Source organism: Neodiprion fabricii, chromosome 4 (genome assembly GCF_021155785.1).
Source record: "Neodiprion fabricii isolate iyNeoFabr1 chromosome 4, iyNeoFabr1.1, whole genome shotgun sequence".
NCBI lineage: Eukaryota > Metazoa > Arthropoda > Insecta > Hymenoptera > Diprionidae > Neodiprion > Neodiprion fabricii.
Window position 1 is genome coordinate 16,546,270 of NC_060242.1, and position 26,831 is coordinate 16,573,100.

The 26,831-nt window shown below is 37.8% G+C and overlaps 5 protein-coding genes and 1 long non-coding RNA gene across 20 annotated transcripts; 3 read left to right on the forward strand and 3 right to left on the reverse strand.

Annotated features, from left to right (window-relative positions):
• Positions 1–4,181: 4,181 nt before the first annotated feature.
• Positions 4,182–7,986, reverse strand: LOC124181631 (plasma membrane ascorbate-dependent reductase CYBRD1). 6 transcript variants are annotated; one of them, XR_006870517.1, is made up of 6 exons: positions 7,126–7,318; positions 6,228–6,449; positions 5,501–5,709; positions 5,245–5,399; positions 4,840–5,093; positions 4,182–4,765 (listed from the first exon to the last, which is right to left on the reverse strand). XR_006870517.1 is itself a non-coding variant. In XM_046568368.1 (6 exons), the coding sequence occupies exons 1-5, from the start codon at positions 7,885–7,887 to the stop codon at positions 4,928–4,930; spliced, it is 792 nt and encodes a 263-aa protein (XP_046424324.1). In that variant the 5' UTR covers positions 7,888–7,986; the 3' UTR covers positions 4,182–4,765; positions 4,911–4,927. The 6 variants fall into 6 exon arrangements, 5 of the variants coding, with proteins under 5 accessions (XP_046424324.1, XP_046424325.1, XP_046424326.1 ...); XM_046568368.1 differs by lacking the exon at positions 7,126–7,318 and adding an exon at positions 7,848–7,986 and having other exon boundaries at positions 4,911–5,093; XM_046568369.1 differs by lacking the exon at positions 7,126–7,318 and adding an exon at positions 7,607–7,744 and having other exon boundaries at positions 4,911–5,093.
• Positions 7,987–8,025: 39 nt separating this feature from the next.
• LOC124181633 lies at positions 8,026–8,658 on the forward strand. Its single transcript, XR_006870518.1, has 2 exons — positions 8,026–8,367; positions 8,460–8,658. It is a non-coding gene; the product is annotated as an uncharacterized LOC124181633 (long non-coding RNA).
• LOC124181629 (E3 ubiquitin-protein ligase RING1-like) lies at positions 8,373–10,769 on the reverse strand. 4 transcript variants are annotated; one of them, XM_046568362.1, is made up of 6 exons: positions 10,527–10,769; positions 9,984–10,446; positions 9,598–9,885; positions 9,182–9,525; positions 8,764–9,053; positions 8,373–8,651 (listed from the first exon to the last, which is right to left on the reverse strand). In XM_046568362.1, the coding sequence occupies exons 1-4, from the start codon at positions 10,767–10,769 to the stop codon at positions 9,308–9,310; spliced, it is 1,212 nt and encodes a 403-aa protein (XP_046424318.1). In that variant the 3' UTR covers positions 8,373–8,651; positions 8,764–9,053; positions 9,182–9,307. The 4 variants fall into 4 exon arrangements, with proteins under 4 accessions (XP_046424318.1, XP_046424317.1, XP_046424316.1 ...); XM_046568361.1 differs by having other exon boundaries at positions 8,373–8,685; XM_046568360.1 differs by having other exon boundaries at positions 8,373–9,047.
• Positions 10,722–14,992, forward strand: LOC124181630 (testis-expressed protein 9). 3 transcript variants are annotated; one of them, XM_046568364.1, is made up of 8 exons: positions 10,722–10,794; positions 10,968–11,125; positions 11,234–11,516; positions 11,589–11,721; positions 11,809–11,982; positions 12,039–12,173; positions 12,324–12,458; positions 12,546–14,992. In XM_046568364.1, the coding sequence occupies exons 2-8, from the start codon at positions 10,975–10,977 to the stop codon at positions 12,627–12,629; spliced, it is 1,095 nt and encodes a 364-aa protein (XP_046424320.1). In that variant the 5' UTR covers positions 10,722–10,794; positions 10,968–10,974; the 3' UTR covers positions 12,630–14,992. The 3 variants fall into 3 exon arrangements, with proteins under 3 accessions (XP_046424320.1, XP_046424319.1, XP_046424321.1); XM_046568363.1 differs by lacking the exon at positions 10,722–10,794 and having other exon boundaries at positions 10,945–11,125; XM_046568365.1 differs by lacking the exon at positions 10,722–10,794 and having other exon boundaries at positions 11,034–11,157.
• A 602-nt stretch (positions 14,993–15,594) lies between these two features.
• Positions 15,595–21,084, reverse strand: LOC124181626 (cullin-1). Of its 3 annotated transcripts, none has more exons than XM_046568354.1 (14): positions 20,411–21,084; positions 19,247–19,469; positions 18,937–19,099; positions 18,631–18,849; positions 18,307–18,561; positions 17,934–18,227; positions 17,404–17,667; positions 17,122–17,301; positions 16,888–17,037; positions 16,688–16,806; positions 16,466–16,586; positions 16,265–16,371; positions 15,921–16,140; positions 15,595–15,806 (listed from the first exon to the last, which is right to left on the reverse strand). In XM_046568354.1, exons 2-14 carry the CDS (start codon positions 19,408–19,410, stop codon positions 15,726–15,728), a joined length of 2,337 nt encoding a protein of 778 aa, XP_046424310.1. In that variant the 5' UTR covers positions 19,411–19,469; positions 20,411–21,084; the 3' UTR covers positions 15,595–15,725. The 3 variants fall into 3 exon arrangements, with proteins under 3 accessions (XP_046424310.1, XP_046424308.1, XP_046424309.1); XM_046568352.1 differs by having other exon boundaries at positions 17,404–17,697; XM_046568353.1 differs by lacking the exon at positions 20,411–21,084 and adding an exon at positions 20,002–20,249 and having other exon boundaries at positions 17,404–17,697.
• Positions 21,085–21,288: 204 nt separating this feature from the next.
• On the forward strand, positions 21,289–26,142 carry LOC124181628 (alpha-1,3-mannosyl-glycoprotein 2-beta-N-acetylglucosaminyltransferase). Of its 3 annotated transcripts, none has more exons than XM_046568357.1 (11): positions 21,289–21,943; positions 22,627–22,754; positions 22,858–22,963; positions 23,039–23,139; positions 23,455–23,685; positions 23,771–23,909; positions 24,005–24,233; positions 24,357–24,461; positions 24,552–24,642; positions 24,717–24,887; positions 24,972–26,142. In XM_046568357.1, exons 2-11 carry the CDS (start codon positions 22,650–22,652, stop codon positions 25,083–25,085), a joined length of 1,392 nt encoding a protein of 463 aa, XP_046424313.1. In that variant the 5' UTR covers positions 21,289–21,943; positions 22,627–22,649; the 3' UTR covers positions 25,086–26,142. The 3 variants fall into 3 exon arrangements, with proteins under 3 accessions (XP_046424313.1, XP_046424311.1, XP_046424312.1); XM_046568355.1 differs by having other exon boundaries at positions 21,302–21,943; positions 23,452–23,685; positions 24,972–26,141; XM_046568356.1 differs by lacking the exon at positions 21,289–21,943 and adding an exon at positions 22,061–22,199 and having other exon boundaries at positions 23,452–23,685; positions 24,972–26,141.
• The last annotated feature ends 689 nt before the right edge of the window (positions 26,143–26,831 follow it).

Sequence of the window (26,831 nt, forward strand, 5' to 3'; positions counted from 1 at the left end):
CAAGATAGCGGCTTTCAGACTGATTAATAATCTTTTTAAAAATTTTATTTTAGATAATGTTTACGGCGACAATCGTGTACACTGTGAGGACTCCTTTTTTCGAAGTTATTTTCAACCTTGTAAAATAAGTGTAAAGAAAATACAAAGCGACGTTTAAAAATTTATTTTCTGTTTTTCACGGGTGCTTTGATGTGACATAAAAAAAAAATGAAACTGATCAGCGTATTTTACCCATCGAAATAAAATCGCGAAAATCTGCCACTTTTCGACCCGTTACACACACATGGTCCCCTTAACGTCTGGGTTTTACATAAATATAATAACTTTGAAAGATTAATTTTCGCGCATATATAACTTACTATGTTATAAACGCTGGGAAATATGTCGCTAAATTCATGCACATACCCTTACCCCAAATCCAGATAACATGTTCAATAATTAAGATCGTGCAAGTCGACACCTGCACCAATTACGAGATGCGATTTAGATACGAGTATAAATCGTGCATGCATATAATAGTGTTTAAATATACGCGTATAGAATAACGCGTCAGAGCCATCAGGCGTCAAAGATACCGTGAGTGTAGCCTAAACGAGAATTTACAGATAAGAACAGTAAATTATACGCACTCTCGAGGGCAGGAACAAAATAGACAATAGGAAACGATGTTTGCAGGATGCATCGCGGTGTGACAGAGGGTGAGAGAAATACGACACCGAAAACTTAAACGCAACGAAGTGAATCAGATATTGTGTAGCAAAAATGAAACTATGAATATTTACATCGAAGATAACAATTCGTCGCATGGAGTTTGGATCGTATTTTGAGGATGTACGTACGTACTGCAAAAACCCAAAAGAAATTAAGTCAAATTAGAAAATTTTAAAGCAACTCCGGAGATGATATAATACAAGCATAATTATATTAAAAGAAGCTTTATCACATGGGTAGTTCCAAGATATTGGCTCTTTTAATGTCTTTTGGAAAAAAAATAGTAAAGAATGAAGAATAAATTTTTTTATTGTGACTGTGTTCTGTGTGGCGCACTAAATTTCTAGCATCAAATATTTTCAAAATTTCCAAAAATTAAGTTCAAACACTAAAACTGTGTCTACCCTGCCGTGTCCCGCCAAAAAAATTGTTGATTCCAGTGAAAATATCTGGTAACCTATCCAATAAGTTGCGATAAAAAATGTATTTTCTTATACCTGTATAAACGTACAATGGTATTTCAATAACGAATTTGATTCCACATTACTATTTTTCAAAACATTCCATATTCCGTTTTGTCCCACTCTTTCGACGCCTCCTCCCCTGGTATTTTTATAGCCGTTATTTTTGAACTAATACAATGAACTTGCTCGTTAATACTATGTCAGCGTGTTAAGAGTTCGGCACAAAGTTGGCAAGACGTGACGGATCAACGCCGTTGCACTTTGTTTTCAGTTAGCGCGGTGCAATTGCCGTTTTCTATCTGCCCTGGTAAGTCGCATGTCGCAATTAGTTGTCTATTTATTCTAGTTTTAGGCAACGTCTATTGTAATATGTGCGGTAGTCACTCTGTCCAAATTGGAAACCAAAAACATGATTTGCCTCTGTACTATCAACGATTTTCTGCAAAAACATCTCTCCTCTGCCATATCTCGCATGGCATATGGCAAGGGAAATACAAAATAACCAAGAGAGATAAGTATTTAATGAAAAAAATATTCATGTACAATACGAGAAAGGCGATGATTTTATGTTGCGTTCTATTGAGGAATCTTTTGAGTTCATAGATTTTTAATCGGTTTTATATATTTCATCTCAAGTAATATGTGGAACGACAAGTCTAATCATTGTATGTAATCATACAAAATATATGAAGACGAATTGAAAATATCGTACAAATTAAATATAGATATTTGTATTTTGGAGTATTTTATTTTATTCATTCATGAGAAAGTCTATATCCTGCACACCATATCGCTCCCCTGGTCAGTGTCTATCTCCTGGCACCTTCGAAAAGGTATTAAAAATAATTAAAGTGTCTCACCCTTTAGTAGGTATCATAAGGAGACTGTTAATATTCCATTAAATATTAAATTGACCGTAATCATTACATTTTGTACTCTGCCACGAATATCAGGTTTTGAGACGCAATATCTTGGAACTACCCGTACAGGCATGAAGAAAGAATTGCCAATGTGATAATTATATTCAAATGAAAGATGTATAAAAAGCTTGAATTTTATTTTACTATTTTCGTGTACCGTTTGTTCAAAATAAATTTGTCGTTCAAAAATCACTTGAAACAAATATTCAATGACGTTAATGATATGTGTTTGAATGAAATTAGATTTTTAACAACTACGGATAGGGTATATTGTCTGAATTACACGAATCCATTCCAATCAACGATTCCAGTCTCTGATGCAGAGTAATTTTGTTCGTCTCGGCTATAGGATGGTCAATAAACCAAAAAAGGGTGCGCGAATCGAAGATCGGGATGTACAAGGTAAGATCCGACGATGCATGATAACTCTCCCGCTCCACTGCAGCGGAATAATATAAATGTACAATAACTGTCGCGGCCTGGAAACTTTACAGCTATCTACTCGAACAGTTTTGAACGGCTACGGTAGCAGGGGTGTAGGTCGGGCTTGAGTTCGCCAACAGGAATGAGACGCGATGCATCGAAAGGGGCCGACGAATAAGTTATGTCCTTCGATTTTACTCGGTGGCGGTTAAGCGAGGCGGCAAGGGACGACACTGATAGTTTCGAGGCTGTTGACTCATGTTAAGTGCTCCTCGTGGGCTGCGAGGGAAGGAAAATACATCGGCATCGAGGCTGCGAATCGCATCTCTGACCCTCGCGTAAAGAAAAATCTTGGCCATTCATCCTCGGCGGGGTTTCAATACGAATTTAATAACCACGATTCTCAGTTTACGCGCTCTTTATCGGAATTCTCGTTATATTTGAATCGGATAGATTGTATGAGCTTAGTATGAGCACATTACTATGTTTCAATGATAAATCTAACTTACTCGATCCTGAATTGTACCGGACGAATTTGACTTGCAACTGTAACCATCGACTGAACAATTGACGATCGCCGTTTGTTCGAATTTCACATTTGTCAAAGTCCTCGTAGAACGCCGTAGTCGTGGAAATGGGCCCCGTGACGCCATTCTTCATGCGAAATAAGAACCGTTTTTTCGACATTTTTGGCTCTTTTTTTAACCATGCCTATTTTTCGCAACATTTAAATAATCAATTTATGATAGGAAAACTGAGAGAGTTTTTCTGCGATGCTTGAACAATACCTAGATCATTTTTGCTTAGATTTTGAGAACTCACCGTTGAATCACAATATCACGTTTGTGAGTGTGACAGTTCTGCGATTCTACCGAGGTGCGATCTTTTAGGGTTAATTACGCGCATTACACGGTATCGTTTCGTTTGGGGTTGATTGGAACACTTACCGAGCCACAGACGGTACCGACCGCGCTGTGACTCCGAATCACCTCGGCGGCGGGTACATGCACTAACCGTTGTGAAGTTACCGACGCAGATTTATCTTACCGACTCAGCTCTGTGGACATATACAAATTTCTTTTTACCGACGAAATGACGGTCATTGAAAAGTTGCAATTGTTGCAGGTACGTTGAATTGTGCTGATTTATTTATAAATAAGCTAGTATCGTAGTCTCTCAATATTTTACGTTAGACGACGTATTTTATAAGTAATTTCAAATATTTGACACAATCAAACTGACGCGTGAAATATTACTCGAAATAACCGCGTTGCAACCTGAATTGGTTCAGCAAGTTCGTTGACTGACGCTTCAGTCAACGGCAAATTCAAGTTGCGAAGTCGATCGTGTGCCTGCTACGCAGGCAACCAAATTTTCACTAGTGAAATTTGTGCAGCTGATCAGGGTGCTTAATATTCATTTTAATTTGTCTCGGAATTGGACAATTTCAGGAATTACATAACTAATACAAATAACTGTCAAATTAAGTGATATCTGCAAAGAACAATTTTGAATGCATAATAATACTATATATTGTTATTATACATATGATTATGCAGAATATAAGATTATTACGATATGGATAATACGCAACAGCACAAATATAATTTACAGTCTCTTGGAGTAATGGGTAGGAATAGTGTAATAACAGTGATAAGATAACTTCGGTAGCACCAAAATAGTAAAAATAGAATATTACATCGTATGATATACTTTACACGCAGTATGTAAGTGCGTGTTCGCATAAAATTGTGACGGTATTCAAGTACATGTATATTCACAGCAATGCTAATGATTTCAATACCAGGTCCCACTGAGTTGATTACAAGTATTAATATAAATCTACGTGTATCTGAAGCAGCAACATTTAATACACGTATAGCTGTCTCCTTCCGTTCTTTCCAAATATTTTATCACATCAATACAATATACCGTAGGTACATAAAGATAATGTGTCGCACGTAATAGAGATTAGTTCTCCTTTGCAAGTCTGAAGATTTAGGCTTGACGAGATTCGGGTACTTGCGTACACAAGGAAGAGCGACCCTTGATAAGTAAACTCATTTCTTTTCTTCCCAACATAAACATTAGTGATTTTGTGTGCGTATAATGTATATTGTTTAAATAATATGTGTAATAATAGTAAATAAAATATCTGTATATGTACACTTATACATCTGTACACTATCTCAACGTTTATCCAAAGAACCGGAGCCGTTAAATACTACTCACAGTAATCGTCAGTACCTGCAGTAAAAAAAAAAAGAAGAAAAATGAAGGAAGTAAAATTTTTATAAAATATTTGGATCAGGAATACATACATCGCGGATACACTTTTCGCACCAATACGTAAGAATTCATATATTTTTGGCAAATATAATCCAGCCCATACCTTTCAGGGCACTTTGATTAATTACTTCGCTCAGCCAATAAAACTTCGTCTTCGGGTCTTGGCAAACGTTTATAACGATTCTGCGATACCATATAAACCGACAAACCACCAAAAATGATAAAAACCAAACCGATAATATTGATCAGGATCCCTTCGTCAATAAATTCAGAGTATGATGATTGTCTGAAATATTGAATTCAAGGATAACGGTTAAACATTTCCAATATTTTCATTATGTATATACCCAATATTTTTCCAAAAAAAAAGTCAATTTATAGATATATTTTGACTTTTTCCATTTTTTTCCACCTCATTGTTGTTACTTAATACTTACAATACCCAAATAGCCTTCTCATTGAGTCCTATAAGACAGGCTGCAATAACACCAACGAAACCGGCAGTACCGAAGTAAACGTGCAGCGGCATGTAGGCCTCTCGTAAATGCGGTTGTATTGTGGGATAGAGAAACGAGATCATTCCAGCAACCCACTGAAATAGTCAATATTTTCTCAATGTCGATTCAAGAATACAGTGTGAACAAAAAAATGTCCCGATTGAAACGGAAAACGACATCAAAGAGAAAAATTCACCTGACAACAGAATAAAAGAACGCTGGTCAAGCCAACCCAGCTATGCAGTGTGTACATATTCGGTTTAGGCGGGTTGGCCAGATTATGACTATCGAAAGCAGCGATAAGACCAATGATGGTGCATAACAGGCAAAAAATCATGATTCCAGCGTGAACAAGCTTCAATCGACGCTTTCTAACGGTGCGCTGGGTCCTGTAGATGAGCATTCCTATATGTAGATAAGCACAGAGTACATTGAAGTGTTAATTAGTGGACTTAGATGTGTTACTATTATACGCCGATACACTTGAATAACGAGACGTTAAACGCGACTAATGAACATTGTGTTAAAGGTGGCGACAATTCTACTAAAATAAAATTCCCGGACTTTTCCTGTTGAAAAAATCAGAATACCCTGATCTTTTTCCACAAAAGTTAGGTAATGTTGAGTGGCGGCATTTATGACCAATAACTCCAGAAATTGTGCACCTTCGATACATAAATTTCGATTCACGACACATAGTATTACTTCGTTTCACACAAATAATTAGAAATTGAACAATGCCAGTTCCGAACGTTAGTTTAGCCGAATTTTCGAAGCATAGTGGAAGTTTGAAAACAATTTATAAAAAAGTATATTTTTCTCTGGAGTTCATCACAATTCGCTGAGTTTTACCGATAGACGAAATTCCCTGAATAAACCCGGTTTTTCCAGACTGTCATCATCTTGAAGTTGTACATATTTACCATTTGAGTACAAAAATACGAGTCCAATGGTCATCAAGAGCGGATGCCAATTAAATTCATGTCCCGGATCAGAGGTCCAAGCAAAACCGCCTCTAAAATGGGTAACCCATACCGTCACGAGAATAATGAGAAAAATGCCGACAAGTTCGGTGATTCCGAACAGTACATTAAATCCCTCCAACAGTTGGGCCTGAGTTGGCTGATTAGGTTGCTGATCCATGTCTAAAAAATTAAATCGCACATAGTTGTAATGAGTTGATAATAAAAATTTTCAAACAATATGAAAAATTAATAAATAAAAATTTAATTAACAATCAAAAGAATCAAACTAAGTCATTTTCTCATGCATACCTGCGTATACCAAGAGAATATCTTGAAAGTTAACACTCGGTCACCGCCGACTCGGCACCACTCACGTTCTTCGTCTGTTTTTCGCAGGCTGGCCATCCGATATTTAATTTCAAACTGCGAAAGGTCGAAAATCGAAAAAAGTCCTTAAAGCTTATCACATTAGGTGTGATCACCCATAAAAATTCAAATCATTATTCATGGACGATTTGACAGGGAATGCCCCATACATTAAATGAAAACATAATCGTCGTCGTCGTCGATGCAATCATTTTTCGGCCTTTCGCAGATTAAAATTAAATATGGGATGGCCAGCCTGCGAAAAACAGACGAAAAACGTGAGTAGTGCCGAGTCGGCGGTGACCGAGTGTTAACTTTCAAGATATTCTCTTGGTATATAATATTTTTCAGCAAATTAAAATGACAATGTGAATATGACGAATCGTTGCGTCAAGATGCACGATCGATATCCGACGTCAAGGACGTTAATTATTAGAGTACAATGAAGTATCGCTTCGCAAAGCGTAACTTTGTGTACCTACGTACATACCATTCGATCGAAGTGTTTCATACTCGTAAGGATAATCCGACGGCATTTTGTACGGATATAAGGATATACCTGTAGGTAAGAACTCGATTTTGCGTCAAAGAGAATATAACACAGGAACCGACGCAGCTAATGCATCAATGTTATCGAAAATAAAACGTCTTAGCCACAGCTGCTACACGATTAATGCGAAAAACAGCCGACAAACTACAACAACAAACGCGGAAATACATACATATATATGTAGGTAAAGTTAAAAAAAGGTTAGACGCAATATAATGAGAACCGTTCAGTCGTCATTGGTAAATACAAGAGCGAGAGACTCGAACTGGAACATTCCGATGGAAAGTAGGTACAATAAAACCGTCCAACGTGAAATGCTGAAGATAAAACAAATATCACGTAATCAGTGTGAACGATATGTTGTTATATTCAAACGGCACACGTGTTATATATCGTACTGCTTATCGTGCGTGCAGCTTACTCTGAGCAGAGATTGTCAATTCCAAAAAAGAACTGCAGCTCGTTGAATCGTTCGGGTAGTAACAGCCGTCAAACTTGGCAATCAACAGTTGTCACCGCTTCAGGTGATTCTATGCAACTGGTGTGGATTACAAAGCTGTTGCGTTTAACCGCGGACATACACCCGGCTTATGCGCACAGCGACGCGGTGTCTATCGATTATACAGACGCTTGTGGGTGGGTAAATTTTGCGCCGTACTAACCGCTGCTCGACGCAGACAACTGCGGTTTTCGCAAACGCATAATCGCAGCGTTCCCCGTTTCGGCAGACACTCTTCCACGGGACGAAAATCGTCTATTGTTTCTCTAGCCTCGAACGTCTCGTGGGAGAAAGGAAACGCAATGCTATCCCCGTTTTCAACGAGGTTACCGATCCGACCACGCGACGTGTGGCAGCGAATTCCGTTCAGTCACCGTTCGCTGGGTTTGGAAAGTGGAACGTTGACGCAGTTCCTTGGCCACGTCATTCGCCGCTTCGCCTCAACCCGCGACCTCATTGGCTGAATAAGTTTAGTTCACGTTTTTAATCCGCTTCTCTTTAACATGCACCGACCAGCTAATACTTGTTACGAATTCAAGGTTCTCTTTCTTGTTATTTCATTGACGATTGTCATCTTTTTTTCTTTTCTTACAGATCTCGGTACTCACGTTCTAAATTTTCAACGTTGCATTCTATTTACATTTTGTTTTTATTAACACAGTTTTACCTAGTTCTTTTTCGAGGTACGTAAAATATTTATCTTACAATTTATTCTTCTTAGTTTAAATATCGATAGAAATTAATATGTATGAATAATCACTTATTTGCTAAACAGGATGGTTATAAATGGTATTTTCCAACATTAAAAAACCAATACACAGATTCTTCAGAGATCTTGACAACTGTTGTTGCCTGACAAAATTTTATCCAATTTTGATGGACACCCTGAGCTAAGCAGAAGTTGATTTGGAAGTGCTTCATAAGCGCGATGCTAATTCCATCGCGTTCAGATGGATAGAGAAGATTACTAAGAAGCGAGAAAAAAGAAGAAACAAGGATACCTACAAATCTCGAAATGCTACAGATACTTATATATGCGTATATTCATTTTGCACATTACCGTAATAAGAGATCTTTACCATCTGTGTCATATCTTGTCACTTGTCGACTATTCCATGAAATGAGTGTCACTGGACCCAGATCCTTTCACCTAAGTGCACTCACGTCTAATCGTAAGACGCGGATATTTACACAGAGAGTGCGAAAAAATCATTGGTGAGTTCCGTGCCATGGCGACGCTGCCTTAAAAATTAGGTATAAATATATGTTGTACTCCGATTCGGCGACGCCAATGCGTAGGAACGCGTCTCTTGATCCAATGGCAGACAGTCAGTTAGACATTGGAGTGACAATCAATGAACCACTGCAACTGGAAAACAATGTTTTTTTTTATCTTTATCATCAAAAAGAAATACATATTATTCTCGACGAAGTAATCTAATCAAGAATAAAAGAATTGCTGATATCTTATTTTTCCTCTCTATTTGCATTCTTCACCTTCGTTAGTAGCTGTAGCTTTGCCAAGTCGATAGTGGATTTCCTTTTAACTCCTCCAGCAATGATTATCATTTCAATTTTCCACCATACACGTACAGATTGTAGGGGAAAATGATAATCGATGTCCTAGGTTCTTTTCCATGAATAATACATTTCCAGTGGTCGATTAACTCGCCAAAATTTGTCATTGACTTGTCGCAACGTTTGAGAACCACTGAGAACAACCAGCTGGCCGGGAGATGGAGCTATGTATATGCAAAAATTCAAGTGTCTGTGAGATTCTGACAGTTCCGTGTCCAAATCAAGCGTCAATCGAGTGGCAAGGTATTTGCTCAGATGGTCAACTGGGAAAACACGAAAGAAAATATCAGTCAATCAGGAACTTTTTTTCATACCGAAAATAGATAATTTCTCACCTGTTGCATTGGCTGTCGTTTTGATATATCGAATGCTGTTCTCCTTCAATGCTTTGATCAATGAATTATCCTCAGCCATTTCCGTTGGATGCGGTTTAAAAACGAGTTCAATTTCGTTCAGCATAAGTGGTTCCCCGGGTCCTTCCCCCTCCGTATCAACCATAGATTCTCCCCCGCCAGTCTCAACTTCAACACTGGACCCTGCAGAGTCATTTTCAGAATTTTGCTGACTTTTCTGTCGCTTTGCAGGCTTCGGAGAAGGCGTGGTTGAATTTCGGGATGTTGTGCCTGTAAACATACGAGAAAACCTCTGCAATACAGATCTGTGATTTGGTATCGAGCATTCAGGTTCAAGGCAACAAAGAAGGTAATCAAAACTTAGCTACCCGACACTGCAGGGCTGCTCGCAGGCTGGGAGACGCTGTTAGTAGAATTCTGGTGATTCTGACTGTTGCTAATTACATTAACCATCAGTGCATTGTTGTTTGGGATTCCTGTTGGTCCTTGTGAGGAGTCGCTTTGATTAGCCATGTTGGCAGTTGGATTGGGAGTCGTTCGTCCACTGGTGTTGCCAGCAGTGTAAGAAGCCGTACCATTGGCATTTTCAGGTTCGTTGGCGTTCTTCCGAGACCTTTGCGGCCTATTCTGACTTTGAAGCTTAATTCCCTCTGTTATGGAATTGACCAGAGCTGCCTGAGAATGAGATTTGTTCAGTTTAGCTAAAACACGCTCCTGGTGAGCCTCATACTCATCACGACTCGGGTATATCTTTGATATGAGGAGGTCGAAGTTGGGATCTGGCCTCAGCGACCTTTTGGAAACCAGCTTTTTGCGGCAGGTCGGACATTCCTGGAAATCGAGTGCATCGATAGCAGGATTGCATACGTGAAAATCGATGGGTGTTGAATACCATAAAAAAAAGTACTCGCCTTATTTCCGCTTCTGAGCGCGGTGATGATGCAGTCAGAGCAAAAACGGTGAAGACACTCCTTGGTAGTCATCGTCTTCTTCAGCATGTCCAGGCATATCGGACACATAAGCTCACTGTGCAAGCTCCTCGGGCTGACGGCGATCTCGGTATTGTCCGTAATCGCGTCCTGTGGCGTTCTATGCAACTCGTAAAGGGACAATTCCCACGTTTTGTTTAGACCCACTTGCTCAGCGGCCGCCATTTCTGCGTGGTGTTTACAGATTCAGGTAAGCAAACTAGATTTTCTTTGCAGTAATCGTTTTCTTCTTCAACTATGATGCTTCTTTCTGGGGAAAATCGAACACGTAGAATTAAACGTAAACCTTTGTTGCGCTGGAATACTAATGTTTATTCCCTAACGTCACTTGATTGTGGCTATGTCAGACCAATTATATCTCAGTGGTTCGATGCAGATCTATGTCTATGGTCCAGATAAACAGAAAGCAAACCACAAACAAATGAACAGAGACAAGGAAGAGACGCGGACTCTTGGCTTACGGGGCTTACCCTTTCGCTCTGCCGATAGGGAAGAACGCCTAGCGGGGTTTCAAACCAAAAGTAATGACACTCTAGCTCAGCTGTCAAAACATGTAAACAAACAATCAGATCTGTCAGATTAAAATCGAGGATAAGAATTTCGAACAATAATCAATATTTTCATAATAGATATAACAATGTCCGACGAACTGTTGACCAGGGAGAATAAATTTTACGAATTAAACGGCGAGTTGGAAAGAAAAACTAGGGAGCTTATGAGGGAAGTCAATTCCGTCGTTAGCACGTCGCGGTTATTCGACGGCGAGGCGGCTTACGAACGTCTAGTTAATAATTCAAAGTCGAAAAATGGGGAGCGGGATAAATCCTTAAAACAGGTCGTTGATTCTGTGTCACGAGACTCAGAGTCTGACGCAGGTTTGCCGCGCTTCTTGAGCAGATCAAAAAAGATTAAGTAAGTCATATTGTTGTACGCACGATAGAACCACTAAAGTGGTCTAATCAATTCTATTACTAAATTTCACAGAGATACCCCTGACAATGGAAGTTACGAGGAAAGTTGTGAGAAGCGCAACGACGCTGTGGTTAGATTTTTCAAATCAAAGGCAAAAATCCTAGAGAGCGAACTCGAGGCCATCAAGCTAGAATATAAGAAAAAGGTGGGCTTTGCTGTTTGTCTTTGCCTGTAATGATTCTCTGTTTCATTCGAAACTGGTCAATGTTAAATAAAAATTATTTTATTCAAGTGTGATTACAGCAGCGAGCTTCAAGCGGAGAATAAAAAACTAGACGAGGAAAGGGTCAAGTTTTGTGGTCAAGTTACATCGCTGCGAGAAAATCTCGGGAAAATTGAAGCCACCAACAGCACACAACTTGCAAATCTGCAAAAAAGTGAGAATGAGAATGTTTCGTTAAAAAAGGTGGGTTTGTCTCTTATGTAAATTGCTCGGAACATCAGTTTCTCTCAATTTTTTAGGAGCTCGATGCATTGAAAAAAGAATTGAAAGCAACCAGTCAAAGTTTGAGTAGCTACACCATAAGACTGAATCGATCTACGGAGGAGAATGAAAGACTTTCCAAAGCATTGAAGAGCAGTAGACTGAAGGAAAAGGTTCTTAAAATATTGATCAATCTGTGCCTGTAATTCCGCATGATCAGTCTCTTGGCTGATTTTTATATGACAGAATTTAGTATCTGTACCTATGTTTGATGTAAATTCAGAAACCCGATGAACGTGACAGTAAAAAAATTTGCTTTACAGGAATTGAGAGAAGATAATCGAAAATTGGAGGAGGAAAAGAAAGCAGCGATAGTAAACCTAGAAAAACAACGATCAGAGCTACTGCATGCTTTCAAAAAGCAAATGTTGTTAGTGGATAATCTCAAGAAGCAAAAGGTAGATTATATCACTTTTCAATCATATTGCTTGAGAAGAGAACGGGAAAAAAAACTTAATCATTTTTTGCATTACAAATATCCAAAGGCACACCTGGAAGCAAACATACTGATTAAATACACAGAGGAAGAATTACTGAAGTTATTAGATTGGAAATTGGACGACGTTTGAAATAAACTTAAAATCTATGTAACAATAAGCAAAAATCGCATTACATATATCCTCAATTCAAAGGCTGAGTGTTTCATTCCATGAATTTTCCATCAAGTGAGAGAAATGACAAGACTTTGTAACATGTACAATTAAGTTCAAAGGCAAAAATGATTGCAAATAATTGCAAATTACCGACTCGGTGGAAGTACTTTTCATTGGAAAACAGTATATATGTATTCTTGTTCACGTTATACAGCCCATAAAATGGATTACACATAATTAATAGTATTACTGAATAGAAAAAATTATCATTATAAATGACATATCCAAATATAATTAGTCGCAATATACATTTTTTTCAACTTTTTCAATTTTTACTCATATGTCTGGCTGATCGTTCATTTTTACGATTTACCCCATTCTCATTTTGTTTATTTCTCTGAGTTTTGTATTATTGATTCATTTTTTTTTTTAACCCTTTAACATCATTATTGTTATTATATAGTATATCACTTGAGAATTGTCTGGTGAACGTGTCGATATGATTACTTTTTATCATTTTAATTTTTTTTAATATGTCTATATGTATATGTATAATATCATTAATATTTACACTGCGTGGTCGACACGTTCCAATTATTCACCAAAAGATTTTTTTTTACTGTTGATACACCAATCTTCTCAACGAAATTTTCTCTCAATAATTTTACGTGACAAGAAGTGCAAATTGAGAATAATAAAAGATACCCTCCTCCTAATACAATAATACCTAGCACAGAGAAAATTCAATGGATTTAGGGGAAAAAATTGAGCGTAAAAAATTATTCCAATATACTTTTCACTTGTAATTGTTTCTCTTCATTATCCTTTTGACTGGTTATAAAAATGTAGAATGGAAACAAAAAATATATAATCACAATGATAAAAGCAGAGAAAAGTAAAGACAGTGAATGAGAGGTGAAAACAATTCAACAGTTTCTTATTGTGGTAATGATCTGATTATTTTTTGAGATAATCTGAGCAGCCTGAGAAATGGATGAACAAATGAATGAAGGAATCAATGAATGACGATTATTATTATCTTAATAAAAAATTCCGAGGATCTGTTAATAGCGGCTTAATTAATATTATAGTAGTTTCATAGTAGGCTAATAAATACCGAAAGCTTCGTACACATTGTTGTGAGCTTATAGTATATGTATGAATAGTTTTTGCGGTGATGTTGATGTATCATTCGATTATTATTGCAGAAAAAAAAACGAAAAGGAAAACCCATTTTAACATTATCTACTTCATGTTTTCATCGCAAATGAAATCACGCATACTTCTATAATTTTACCTTCTAAATTGCCGTCATCGATCATTAAAATATTCAATGCTTTTTTTATACTTCTTACCCTCGTTTTTCATCTTACATCTTATGCCTCCCGACTTTTAGCGACATATTCCAAATATAATTTTTCAGCTTTTCAATAAAATAAAATATATTTTGTACGTAGAATTCTATTCTTTTCTTTACCCCTGTGTTTTGTCAGTTTAAATAATACGGCGCATCGCAGTATTAACTAATCCCATGGACTTAGTGCTGTGTACACACCATTCATTTTTACATTCCTCAATTTTCAGTTATCTCACGTTCAAGTATGGTTAAACAATTGAGAATATTCTTATTAATTTAACTAGATCAAATCAAATATTATTTCATTGACGACCCAAATTGTACCTGCTATGTTACCTACTTACATATCATCCTAAAAATTGAATCTAACTACCGCGTATCGTTTAATTATGGTTGCAAATTACGATAAAACATCAGTGCGTACTTATTTATTTATTTGCTAAGGACATTTCTTTCTTTCTTCTCTCTTTCTGTTTCATCGCCGTCTGGATTAGAATCTGATAAAACGTCTCTAAATCGTATCTCGCATGACTTCCATTTGGATTTTGCAATACTTTCCATTTCCCCAGAACAGGCGAAATTCGATTACAATCCAACAACTTCCTCACAAAAATCTTATCACGGTCCTTAAGCATTACACGATGATCATAATGAAACGAAAGAAAAACCATCGCAAAATAAAGATAAATTTCTTTGCGCAACCCTAGAAGATTAGAAAAAAAAAATCACAATAACAACAGGAGGATTTGTGGCTATTAAAATTCGAATACACTACAATAAAATATTTTATTAACATTACGTAATTATCGATCAATCAAGAACAAACTAGAATAAAAATCAGAAAAAAAATAATTACAATTATGCCAAGAAAATATCTCTAATCCTTCATCTTGAATATGATCCATGAAGTTTTCTCAAACCAAAGAAGTTCACATGTTTACCTTTTGGTGGAAAAAAAAAAAAAAAAAAAAAAAAAAGAAAACCGGTAACGCACAGCGAGCTTACAATCAATTTACAACAACAGTGATAAAAAACGTTGTTCGTAAATTACCAAGGATTGTTTGATAACAAAACGAGAAAAAAAACAGGTGCCCGATATGATGCAAGTATTTATCAAAATTATCTATAGATAGAAGATGCGTTTCGAGTCTGTTCAGCTAGTTAATTTAACAGGTGTACGCATCTAATAAAATATAAAAAAATACTGAATACATAGGAAAAAAAATCACGCGTGTCTCGAAGATTACGACACGAGCAAACAATCATAAAATTTAACGTAGAAGCAAAATTGCATTTGCTCCTTCTTCCATAAACAATACAAATCGATAATTGGTATTTAAATTGTTCATTTAATTTTAAACCACAAGGTTTGTTCTCCGGCTGTCATTAGTTGCAAATTACGTTTATAACCGAATAAATTTGAACTATGAAAGAAATTTATTAATTATATTTTATAAAATCCATGTTTCTTTCTTTTTTTCTCTCTTCCTTCTTTTTCTTCATTTTTGCTAAATGCGATCGGTCGGACAATTATTTCATACAGGGCCGAAAGGAGGGGAGGGGGCTTATGTTGTATACAAGAACTTTGTGTGCGACGTAAATAATAAATATTGTAACGTAGATACAACAGCAGCAGCAACAATGACAGATGCGTACGGCAGAAGTTGTTTCTCCTGTTTTAAACAGCTGCTACTTTGTTGTCTCACTTAGGCAGATCATGCCAGGTAACTGTACGTATCCTTTTGTCCTTCCGTACGTTCTAGATATTCCTTTTCTATTAAAATGTCTATACATTTCTGCGAATGAGAGAAATCAAAGAAATGAGCGAGAAGATGATAAGCTGTGTACATCCGTCAAAGAAGATTGTATATTGAAAATTTACAAATCCTTGAAATCAACTTAACCCTCACCTTAATAACGTGCACCCTCGGTTTGAATCTCGCACTGAGCTGGTTTAGTACTTCGGCGACGAGTTGCTGGTGCTTTAGGATCTTACGCATTTTCATAATTCTCACAATCGCGGCTTGAATTAACAGCTTGCGATCTTCTTCTATGTGCTTGTGGGTCGTTTCCTGTTCAACCTTCAATTCCGTCTTCATTGGTATGTTGATATTTACCCTTAATTTTTTGCTGCAATTAAAATTATTCGATAGTTGGTCAATGATGAGTTCTAAGCCTTCAAGTTTTACATGTGAAAAAGTACGAGATTTACGAATTCTGGACAATAAGGTGAAGGAGAAATGGATTCACTCACTTTTTATATGCTGCAAATAGTTCGATGGTTGACGATGGAGTTAAATTAGTTTCATCTTCGTGTGCAGGGACAGTTAAAAGCTTCGCTTTCAACAAAATCTGTATAACCTGTGTTACAAATAAGAAATAAAACAATTAAAAAGATGGAGCAAAGCACGATAAGTCAGGAAATTTATTTAAAAAAATCTATGACGTTAAGGACCTGCACAAGAAAATCCATTTTGATTTGCGTAGCGTCATGAAGTTGTTGCATGGTCCAAAGTGTAGCCACATTATACTGCAATAGAACCGCCATTTGGAAGGTCGAAGCTTGCAGAGTATACCTGTAAATAAAAAACGAAATTAGCAGAGATTGAGAATTATTATAAAAAAGAAAAAGAAAAAACAAAGCCAGCGATGCAAGAGATTAACAATAAATTTTCACCTGTTCTTAAAACAGTTTGTGTGCAATTCCCCTTTGGACATGTTGTACAACCAATTCAATTTTCTCCCACTGTGCTGAGAACTATAGAACGTGGTAAACCTGTGCACAGATCTTTCCAGCTGCGAAACAAAACCAAATGCGTTGCATAGATTGTTCGGGACACGTACATTATTACCTAAGTATGCAAAAAGAACTAGTACCTCTGTGGGTAGAGAAAATGTAAAAGATTGCTGGAACGGCCAGGAACCGGACGACAGCACCTGTATACTAAAATCAATGTCCAGAAGTTCCGTAGAATTTATCAAATGCCTTCGAAATTGTTCGTTCAAGTCTTTCGACACTCCGATATCCTACAGGACGATAAATTTTCAATAAAACAAGGTAAAATAGTAAAAAGTGGAATATAATCTGTCAACGTGATTACGTATAGATACCTGGAACATGCGCTGTAGTTTAGAAGTGTATTCGAATCCGCAAGCTTGTTTCAGCTTTGAAATCATTGACGCTTCAGCGTCGTCACTGGCAGACATGTGCTGCACGAGCCGTTTGGCAAGCATTTTACTGTAGAATTTTTGGAATACATCTTTGTCTTCGATATATTTGAAAACTACCATCTAAACGAAGAAAGAACATTATTTTAACCTCGCTGTTTCATTTGATGATAAGATCGCGAGTTAGATGATGTTACACTTTGCTATTAGTTAGATAAAACTTACAACTTGATTAAGTGTATCTTCGAGCTCTGCCTCTTCCGGATTCTTACTGCTCTTCTTGAGTAAAAGGTCGCAGTACTTAGCCAAGAGTTCTGGCGATTTGCTACTGCTATTAGCAGCTCGTGTAATAGAGTTGCTGTTAATGAACCGTCCGCAAGCTTTGTCCAGAGCAGCGACAAATCCACTATCATTATTAAACGCAACCAATACCAGCGCATTATACTTCTTGTGAACTTCCAAGATAGTGCTCACATATATTTTAGGATCCTGCACTAACAACATGGTAAGTATAAAGTTCTGAAAAATAATTTCCATAACCGTACATAGTAATGATTAATAAGCTCAGTTTCACGATTCTCTCAATATTTTTTTTCTTTTCCTTTCTTGCAATATAAATCCAGGTAATCGTAAGTCGCTTCTAAGAAAGAGACGAATAGCAACACTCGTTCATCAAACATTTTCCTATCGAAAGACCCGAAACTTGATGGCTAATTTCGTGCAGTTATTAAAGTTTGATCGGTAAATTTACATACGTTAACCGCAAAGTCGCCGCACTTGTCGATAGCAGCTAATCCCTGACTAGCTATGTGACTTTCGAGAAGATTGCGAAGCTCCCCAAGACCATTCGGTATCCTGGCGACAAGCATGTACATTCGACCCAAATCGACATTTTTATCAGCGTCCAAAAGATTTTGGAATTCTGCATGAAATATGTCCAAATGTTTCTCGATGAGGACCTTTTCGCAGGTTTTTGCTATACGCTCATGTGTCGTCTGGTGCAAATACACCCTGACTCTTTTCTCTTCCTCCAGGAGCCTCTGCTCAGCCTGTGAAAAACGAAAATATTTGTATGAACATCCCACTCCTTCTTCTTGGCGTTAGTTTCACTATATGTTGGTCAAACACCTTCTTCATATACTCTGTGACAGGATTATGTCGGAGGAATTCAGTGCTTTCGCGTGTATAAAAGCGTTCAGTGTCATCAAGAAAAACATTCTCAAACGAGTCCTTGTAGACGGACAAATTCTGCCCTTTGGCGCCCGGATCCTCCTCATTTAGACCCAGCTCAACATAGCAATTAATCACTCCGCTGACAAGACTTGTGTTTATAGTCTCACCGTTTCTCTCTCGTTCTATAAGTTTGAGCACCGCGTTGGTCACCTGATAAGTAGTGGAGAAAAGTGGGTAATTTGACATCGAAAATACGCTGATTCACCTCATTTGTTTTACCTGCTTGTTCAAATGTTTGAATAAATTATCCCTCCATGTGACCAACGCCAGCTGATAGATCTCACAAATTCCTTTTCGACCTTCCTCGCACTCTCGCCTCACCCAGTGACGGTTTAAATACGCACAGACCCCGTTCAGGACTTTGCTGCTGAATTGATACTCGTCCCATTGTCGAGTGTAAAACTTCAGCACATCCTCATCCATCAGGTCGACTCCATGCTAAACGAGGATTGAAATCAGGCATTGAATATCGCAAGAATAGAGCAAGAGAAAACTGGATAAGGATAACTAATCGGCGTCTCGCACCTTCAGTAAACTGATGAGATAATTCCGCAGAAAGTCTCGCAAACGTTTGTACAATTCCAGCCCAACTAACTGAGCGCCGCCCGATATTTGACCCTTCTTACTTTTCATCGACGTCCTGTTGTTCAACTGCTGATGTACACTTGTGCAATAGTTATACACGTGTCTGTGTTTTTTCACAACAGTTTTACAGTTAAGGATAAAATACATTATGTAAAATTTTTGATAGATTCTTTTTTTAGGTATCACAAGCTGAGTGTCAAAAACATTTTGAAATATGTCTTTCAAGTCAATTGTTGATATCTAAGGATACGTATAGAGCTCCATGTATCTTGGCTTGGGCATGCATTGTCGGTTGTAAACCTGCTCGATGCCTTCTCTCAGGTCGCCCCAAATCTGGTCGAGATCTATTTGCTTGAGACCCTGAGGACCAGTAGGATGGCTTCCGGTGCCACCGGTACTTCTGTGTCCAGACATTTTATTCCCAAATTAATGTCTGACCAGCCTCACTCTAATTACCTGCTACTTGAATAACTCTGGAAATGAAATAAGAAATGCCACACGTTCTTTTGTAATACTCAACTGTGACTGGCGATACTAATAATTTGATGGAGATAAAAATCGCACAGCAATACAAAGAAAGATGTTATGTTGGTGCTATTATTTGTGGTAAAATTATGTATTCCAGCCGCAGAGGGCTTATCTAGATTTCTGAACACGCTGTTTCAAATAAATACAATAGATTCCAGATGAACGAGGGACTGGTTATCCGCAGATAAGATGCGCATACATAGATACGATTGACGTGTGAAATGTGGGAGAAGAGTTTTGTTGTGCCAATCTTAATATCTCAAACAATCTTCTTTGTTTGAGGGTTCTTTCTTGTCGTGTAATTCATTCGTTAATATTTTTGTTGAAATATACGTCTTAGAGGTTTGAGAATCGTTTTTAAAAATGTTACAGCTCCAAATCGGCTGTGTGTAGCAAATAAAAGCCTAGTTATATGTTTAGATTGGAATCCAAAATTCGAAGACGATCAGACCAATCAACGGTTCTGCTAATATTTACCAGAAGATACTGTAGTGTGACCGAAACGCGGATTAACTCGTTAACGGAAATGTGAATCCGAACATAAAATGCAGAGCAATGGTGACAGAAGGGGGTTAATTCCGTTAGCGAGCAAATGGTAACTGGGGTAACCCGATTATGCGATAGAAAGAAACGGTGAAAGAATAATGCGAGAAGTGAAGAAGAAAACAAAAAGAACTAAGAAATTGATACTACGCTTGGTAAAATTTTTGCGAAAAATACAAAGCAAGAAGTGGATTCGGTCGATAGAACGAAACGTAAGAACCTACGCGAAAGGTCCCATTGTCTCTCTTCAATGCCATTTGAAACGAAGGAAACAACATTTTTTTTTCTTCCTCTCTTTCTCAAACTAGAAATCTTTTCTCGGAGACAAGGAAGGTTTACTCACCTGGCGCTAAGTCACCACCGCATAACAATATGTGAGCCTTGCGTTGAAAAGCGAAATATCGTGGATTTGGTGCGTCTGGTTGGAAAGCACGGACGAGAATTTGAACCACTATATATGTATACACGAAAGAGGATTGAATATCTGTCTGAACGAATACGCAGTACGTGTGGGTTAACAAGTCGGTTATGATACTGAGTGTGCTCCGTGCTTTTCTCCGTTTTCTGACAGGTTAAGTCACACTGCAGCCAACTTCAAGACTCTGGGCTCGCTACAGAGAATCTGAGATCACTAGATTATCCTTGGGACAGAGAGCTTGGGATACCCTCGGCTAGCGTTGAGTTGGCCGTTCGTTGTTTTCGATCGAGGGTGACTGCGGTCATCGGACTATTCGACGCGCGTTCGACTTCCAGTTATTCACTTTTACCCACTAATTATTATGTGTTCTGTATTCAATATTTATCGTTCAAGACGCCGAACTTGCGCGACACTGGTGGCTACCCAATTATAATGACGATAATGATGGCGCAAAATTTTCAATCGATCTTATATAATTACTCAATTTTCTTTGTATCGGCTGCGAACTGCATACCGTCATTATAAATAAACGCAAAACCTCAGGATAAAAACGCAAACGGACAATTTGTAGCACAGCGGTTTCGACCTGTTCTCAACTACGTTAACTCGGAAGAATATTCGTCTAAATGTTCATTTGCATTCACCTACGTCATCGCGTGATCCGTTCCGCCATGTTGTCTAACAAGGTCGAACGCAGCACATGCGGGAAGTTCTCGAATTATGAGTCACTCTTCTTGGCCGACTGAGCTGAGCTCTCTCGATAACTTCAGCCTGGTCGTAGATAATCAAAAGTCGTAACTCGGTGTTCGATACTTGTGCATGCGCTGAACCTCTGCTTGTGTGTTATGCATGCATAGGCTAACACACTTCGCTAAACTTAACGCACCATATGCACCATATATGCACTCACAGACCCTGTATCAGTAATTGCCGTCGGCAATTTCTCCCCTCATTGCATTCATGCTGAATAATCCGGTTCTCAATGTCCAGTGACCAAGTAACGAATCATTTATTATGCACATACAAGGGCAAATAAACTTCCACACAAACTGATCGTTCACGGTCGAGTCGGTGCGGGGCGGGAGGCAGGAGAAAGAAAAATAAACTACTGGTAAAAAAACTAAGCAAACTTAATCTCTCGCCTCGAATTGGGGAGGAAAAAGTCGAATAAGTATTTTGCATAGCTTCGAGCTTGTCAGTGAGGCTAATGAAGTCAAAGCGAAGAAGAGAGAGCAATCATAGCATCGAATGACAACATGCTGTAATGACAGAACCTGACATTTCGCTAAGCAAAGCTGCAGCCTGCCGTCGTCGACACGCGTTACGTACTTCATCAGTCGTGTCTGAACAAAAACGGGATAAATAATGTGAAGATTAATCGTTATTAGGATAATTATTACTGGCTTATATTGTGACAGTATTAAATGCCGATTAATGTCAGCTGAATACAGAAATACGGTAAATATATCTTGACTTCATTCCAGTCTATGTATTGGTTAGTTTACCTAGCACTTGTACAAATAATAATCATTTGTCGAGAAGATAAACGTGGCACTAAGCCGTCAAAAAGCTGTCCTCGGATAACGTATCTGTAGACGTGGTTTCGCTATTACGAATTTTCCTCAAAGTTTTGGAAAGTCACTCGTCCCTTAATTTCTGCTACTCCGATAGAAAAATTTGAAAAGAAAAAACATCTGAAACGTAAACACCAAAGGTAATAAGCAATAACAATTGTCCGGACACAGTTAAAAAATTCTTTTTGACAGAGAGCATTTTTTACCTGATATTGTGTGCAAATTTGCTAAACGTGAAATCGATCGTAACAAAATTTTAATCGAGCCTAACAATTTCCGGAGGAATGATATTTTATGTCATAATTTCACAAGCTTGAGATGAGTATCTGCATTGGATAAGTTCTTATCACTGAATGGGAATAAACATCACAAACCGAATGTAGTCTGATAATGAATGATAATGCTCTATGAACATGGAAATATTTAACATTCACATTATCCTCCATTCGATTTTTTTGTCACAGTTAATCACAGAATTGATAACCTTTTGATATCTCGACAGTGGTACATCCATCATCACAAATTATACATATACATATATAATGTGTTAATGAAATACATTTGCAGATGAGGTGACGTTCGGTGGTGCCATGCGGAAAAAATCAATCAGCTTCATATTCGCATCTCTCTGCGTATGGGGTGTCATAACTTACTTTCTATTTCTTGATCGTCCAATCGGCAAAGAACAAAATAAGGTGAATATCAAGTGTTGATTCCGTGCACGAATTGATAATGAAACTCTGGAAATACACCCCTGATATTGATGACTAAAAATTATTCCCAACTCCAAAATTACAGGGCAACATCGCAGCAAAAATTCGTGATATCGAAGAAAGAGTGAAAGAACAATTTGCGGAGAATAAAAAACTCATTCAACATCTTCGTGGTAAATTACAGGATCAGAGTAAGCCTCATTTTGAATTGGAATTATTACGGTCAATTGAAGCTCCATCGATTTATTGACGTTCGTGATTTTCAGACGAAGCAGAGAACGCGGAGTCTACTGTCGTGAAGAATGCAGAAGAGGCGCAAAATGCCGAACGAGACAAACTAGAAGCCGCCGAAGAGGATTTGAAAATAGTGAGTTTTTTGGCGTAAGACATTTGAAGGGTCCAGGGGAAAAACCGCTATAGTCCACTCATTCTGATATCAAGAAAAATGGAAATGAATGTTTCCTTTTCCGTAAGAGTACATTCGGTATCGATTCTACTGGCAGGTTTTTCGAGGTGTAACACTGAATTTCTCATCCAACAGTGGTATTTTCGGAAAGTACTCTTTAATGCAATAATAATGGTATCGCTATATCATTTTCAACGAGAGATGAAATATAGCTGTTTCCCCTCTTCACCCTTCATTTCCTAGTTTTCAAACGACATTATATTCACTATTCAGCAGGTAGACGAAGCTCAGCATGTTGCACCAGAAAAATCACTGACAAATGAGGAACCCGTGATTGCAGTTCTAGTATTTTCATGCAACAGAGTTACTGTGAAGAGATGTCTCGATCAGCTGATCAGACTGAGGCCAAGCGCCGAACAATTTCCGATCATTGTCAGCCAGGACTGCGAACACGAACCGACTACGAATGTGATTCAAAGCTATGGAGAACAACTGACGCACATAAGAGTAAGCTGGTTTATTACCCATCTCAAACTTCAGCCATCCCGAATATTCGATAATGTACTTGAATCAAACTCCTTCGTCTTTTAAGCAACCAGACCAATCGGACATAGACATTCCTCCAAAAGAGAAAAAATTCAAAGGCTATTTCAAGATAGCTCGACACTACGGCTGGGCATTAAATCAAGTCTTCTTAGAGTTCGGATTTGAGACCGCGATCATCGTTGAAGGTAAGAAGAAGAATCTGGATGCAGCGAAATTTCGTTTCTATCAAAACAAGTTTACTCTGAATCTCATGGATGCGGGTTATCCACTTTTATTTCAGACGATCTAGATGTAGCTCCAGACTTTTTCGAGTACTTTCTGGGCACTTACCCTCTGCTCGTCAAAGACAATTCTCTTTGGTGCATTTCTGCCTGGAACGACAATGGAAAATCTGAACTGGTTGACGATAGTGGTCATCACTTATTGTATCGGACAGATTTCTTTCCCGGCCTTGGTTGGATGCTCACTAAAGACATTTGGATGGAGTTAGGACCAAAATGGCCAAAATCGTGAGTTTAATTACAGTCTCATATACGATGAATTTGGAATAACGAAACTGCCTCATTCTTTTTCCAAAACATAAAATCTCGATACTCTTCCATCCACTGTTATTTTCAATAAATTAATTCCAGATACTGGGATGACTGGATTCGAAAACCAGAGCAAAGAAAAGACAGGGCTTGTATTCGACCCGAACTATCCAGGACGCGAACGTTTGGAAAAATCGGAGTTAGCAAGTGGGTAGAGTTAATATTTTCCAGCAAATAGATCTGGAGGAAATTTATAACTCCAGCAACGAGTTTTGAATCTTGCGATTTATTTTTCAGCGGGCTGTTCTACGAAAAGCATCTGAAATTCATTAAGTTAAACGACGTATTTGTGCCTTTCACCAAGATGAATTTAACCTATTTATTAAAAGTGAGTAATCCCTTTCCCTCATATCAACTCATTGCTAAACCTCTTTAACCAAACAACAATTTTCGTCTCCGAAGGATAATTATGACATGGCCTTTGTGAACGAAGTGTATCAGTCGAGAGTGGTAAACTATTCGGAACTGAAAAGTGACACGTTACCAAAATCTAGCCCGGTGAGGATCCCGTACCACACTCGTCAGGCGTATAAAAATACAGCAAAAATGCTCGGCCTGATGGACGATTTTCGGGTGAGTGTCTTCCCTCGAATTCGCAAAAACTACTGGTCCACTCTTGTTTCTGTTCCTCACAATTTCATCCTAATATTCTTTCAGAGCGGTGTACCTCGCACGAGCTATCGCGGTGTTGTCACGTTCTTCTACCGTGGCAGAAGAGTGCATTTGGCACCGAACGCCAACTGGGCTGGCTACGACATAACGTGGAGCTAACACAGAGCTCTCTACAGAAACGAAAACGATCTTTAGAGCGTTCAACGAGTGAGCCAGGTCGGGTATCTACTCTCTTTTCTTTCCCTTTTTCATTCGCACTTGTCGTCTTGCCTATAATTCATTATTGCGAAAGTTTCCAGCCTCCGAAGGATCTTATATCAAATTGAATGTCAATTTTTAAATACGCAAATACCTATGTACCTACAAGGCGCGCGTGATTTTATATTGCCTCAACTTCCTACAACATTTACGCATCGCTGAACTCATCGATCAATATTATATATATACCGATTAAGCATTATTGACAAACGCGCTATTTGCAGATCGCTCAAACGCGTGGATATTGTGCGCAAAACTTATTAGGTATTCATATTTATGTCTGTTTTCATTCTTTCATTCTCTGTCTCTCTCTCTTTCTCTATGTCTGTTTAACGTTATCTGCTTTCTACCGATTTAAATATCCTTTGTGAATTATAATTTCAATTCAACTAATTGAATTATAATGTACATTTATTTATTTTATTAGTATATTCAGAGTCAATGATAAAGAATATTATTGGCACTTTGCGTGACTTGGTTACAGTGAAAAAATAAGTTGTTTCAAGTTCCTTATAAGTTACGTATAGGTATATATATATATATATATATATAAATTATAAATATAAACAATTACAATAAGCTATATACCTCTATATATATGAAACAAAACTATTAGAAATAAAGAAATTAAAATTGTAATTATTATTATTATTTTATCCTCAAATAATAATGTAATTATTCTGTACAAGAAACAATAGCATAACATCGATAAGTGATATACTATACATATAGGTCTATATATTATACATAACTATATTATATTGTAATTAGAATATCTTTTACAAAAGACAAAAAAAAGATTGATACCAATTATAAGATTATCTATAAATCATAATCAGAATGTGTTTTTATTAATTTTCATCTCGATTCTCAAAAAAAGAATGTAATTAAACGGAAAACACGCAACAATAAAAAAAATAACAATAACGAGTCAGAAAGCAAAAATCGCTGTTCTCGTTCGACGCAGTGAAAACAAACGTGTCAGTTTTTACACCCTTTTCTTTTATCCGATCATTGTACTCTGCTCACCATATTGAAGTTAGTGACGTTATCGTAACGATTCATGCTGATGAAAAACCGTTACTTTGCGATTTTTGAATTGCTTGAAATTCTGTAAAACCGTAGTAAAACAAAACATGGGCATATTTTGAAATCTGCGTTCCTTAAACGTCATTGTAAAAAATTAAAAAATAATTACTATTTTCCCAATGTTTCGTTACGATAACGTTAATAACTTCAATCTCGTCTCCGCACGGGGTGTGTAATTATTTACGAATGTCTTCCAGCAGACAGGTTTCTTTTGCAAACTCCCTATTTCACGCGAAGTCTAGTCAGCGAAGCGATGCTCGTGCAGGTTTACCAGGCGCCAGACCATACGCATGGTATCGATCCCGAGGTGTCAGCTTGCAGTTATGAGTTTGAAACAGTACGGCAGAGGCTGCAGGCTCGGATAATTAAACGGACTTTTCCATTTTGGTTCGCTGGTTCGCTGATTTAGAACTCCGCAATCAACGGACAATATTCAAATCCGCGAAACCGAAATTTCAGTTTGGCGTCCGCAGTAGGTGTATAATGAAAGGGATAATTTTAGAAATGGGGAGAAAATCTCGGACTTATCTGAAATCGTAAATCGCCGCGAACACGTGC

Excerpts from the sequence above, each read along its gene's own strand:
- LOC124181631 (XM_046568366.1), bottom strand. The coding sequence starts at position 7,171 with ATGCCGTCGGATTATCCTTACGAGTATGAAACACTTCGATCGAATG. Across the intron at positions 6,450-7,125 it reads TGAAACACTTCGATCGAATG|ACATGGATCAGCAACCTAAT; the intron begins GTATGTACGTAG and ends TTAATTTTTTAG. Across the intron at positions 5,710-6,227 it reads CGTATTTTTGTACTCAAATG|GAATGCTCATCTACAGGACC; the intron begins GTAAATATGTAC and ends ATCTACATATAG.
- LOC124181629 (XM_046568360.1), bottom strand. The coding sequence starts at position 10,769 with ATGGCGGCCGCTGAGCAAGTGGGTCTAAACAAAACGTGGGAATTGTCC. Across the intron at positions 10,447-10,526 it reads CGCTCAGAAGCGGAAATAAG|GAATGTCCGACCTGCCGCAA; the intron begins GCGAGTACTTTT and ends CTCGATTTCCAG. Across the intron at positions 9,886-9,983 it reads GAGCAGCCCTGCAGTGTCGG|GCACAACATCCCGAAATTCA; the intron begins GTAGCTAAGTTT and ends GTATGTTTACAG.
- LOC124181630 (XM_046568363.1), top strand. The coding sequence starts at position 10,945 with ATGTCAGACCAATTATATCTCAGTGGTTCGATGCAGATCTATGTCTAT. Across the intron at positions 11,126-11,233 it reads AGCGGGGTTTCAAACCAAAA|ATATAACAATGTCCGACGAA; the intron begins GTAATGACACTC and ends TTTTCATAATAG. Across the intron at positions 11,517-11,588 it reads AGCAGATCAAAAAAGATTAA|AGATACCCCTGACAATGGAA; the intron begins GTAAGTCATATT and ends TAAATTTCACAG.
- LOC124181626 (XM_046568352.1), bottom strand. The coding sequence starts at position 19,410 with ATGTCTGGACACAGAAGTACCGGTGGCACCGGAAGCCATCCTACTGGT. Across the intron at positions 17,302-17,403 it reads AAGATACACTTAATCAAGTT|ATGGTAGTTTTCAAATATAT; the intron begins GTAAGTTTTATC and ends TTCTTCGTTTAG. Across the intron at positions 16,587-16,687 it reads ACAAACTGTTTTAAGAACAG|GTATACTCTGCAAGCTTCGA; the intron begins GTGAAAATTTAT and ends TTTTATTTACAG.
- LOC124181628 (XM_046568355.1), top strand. The coding sequence starts at position 22,650 with ATGCGGAAAAAATCAATCAGCTTCATATTCGCATCTCTCTGCGTATGG. Across the intron at positions 23,686-23,770 it reads AACAACTGACGCACATAAGA|CAACCAGACCAATCGGACAT; the intron begins GTAAGCTGGTTT and ends TCGTCTTTTAAG. Across the intron at positions 24,643-24,716 it reads ATTTAACCTATTTATTAAAA|GATAATTATGACATGGCCTT; the intron begins GTGAGTAATCCC and ends TCGTCTCCGAAG.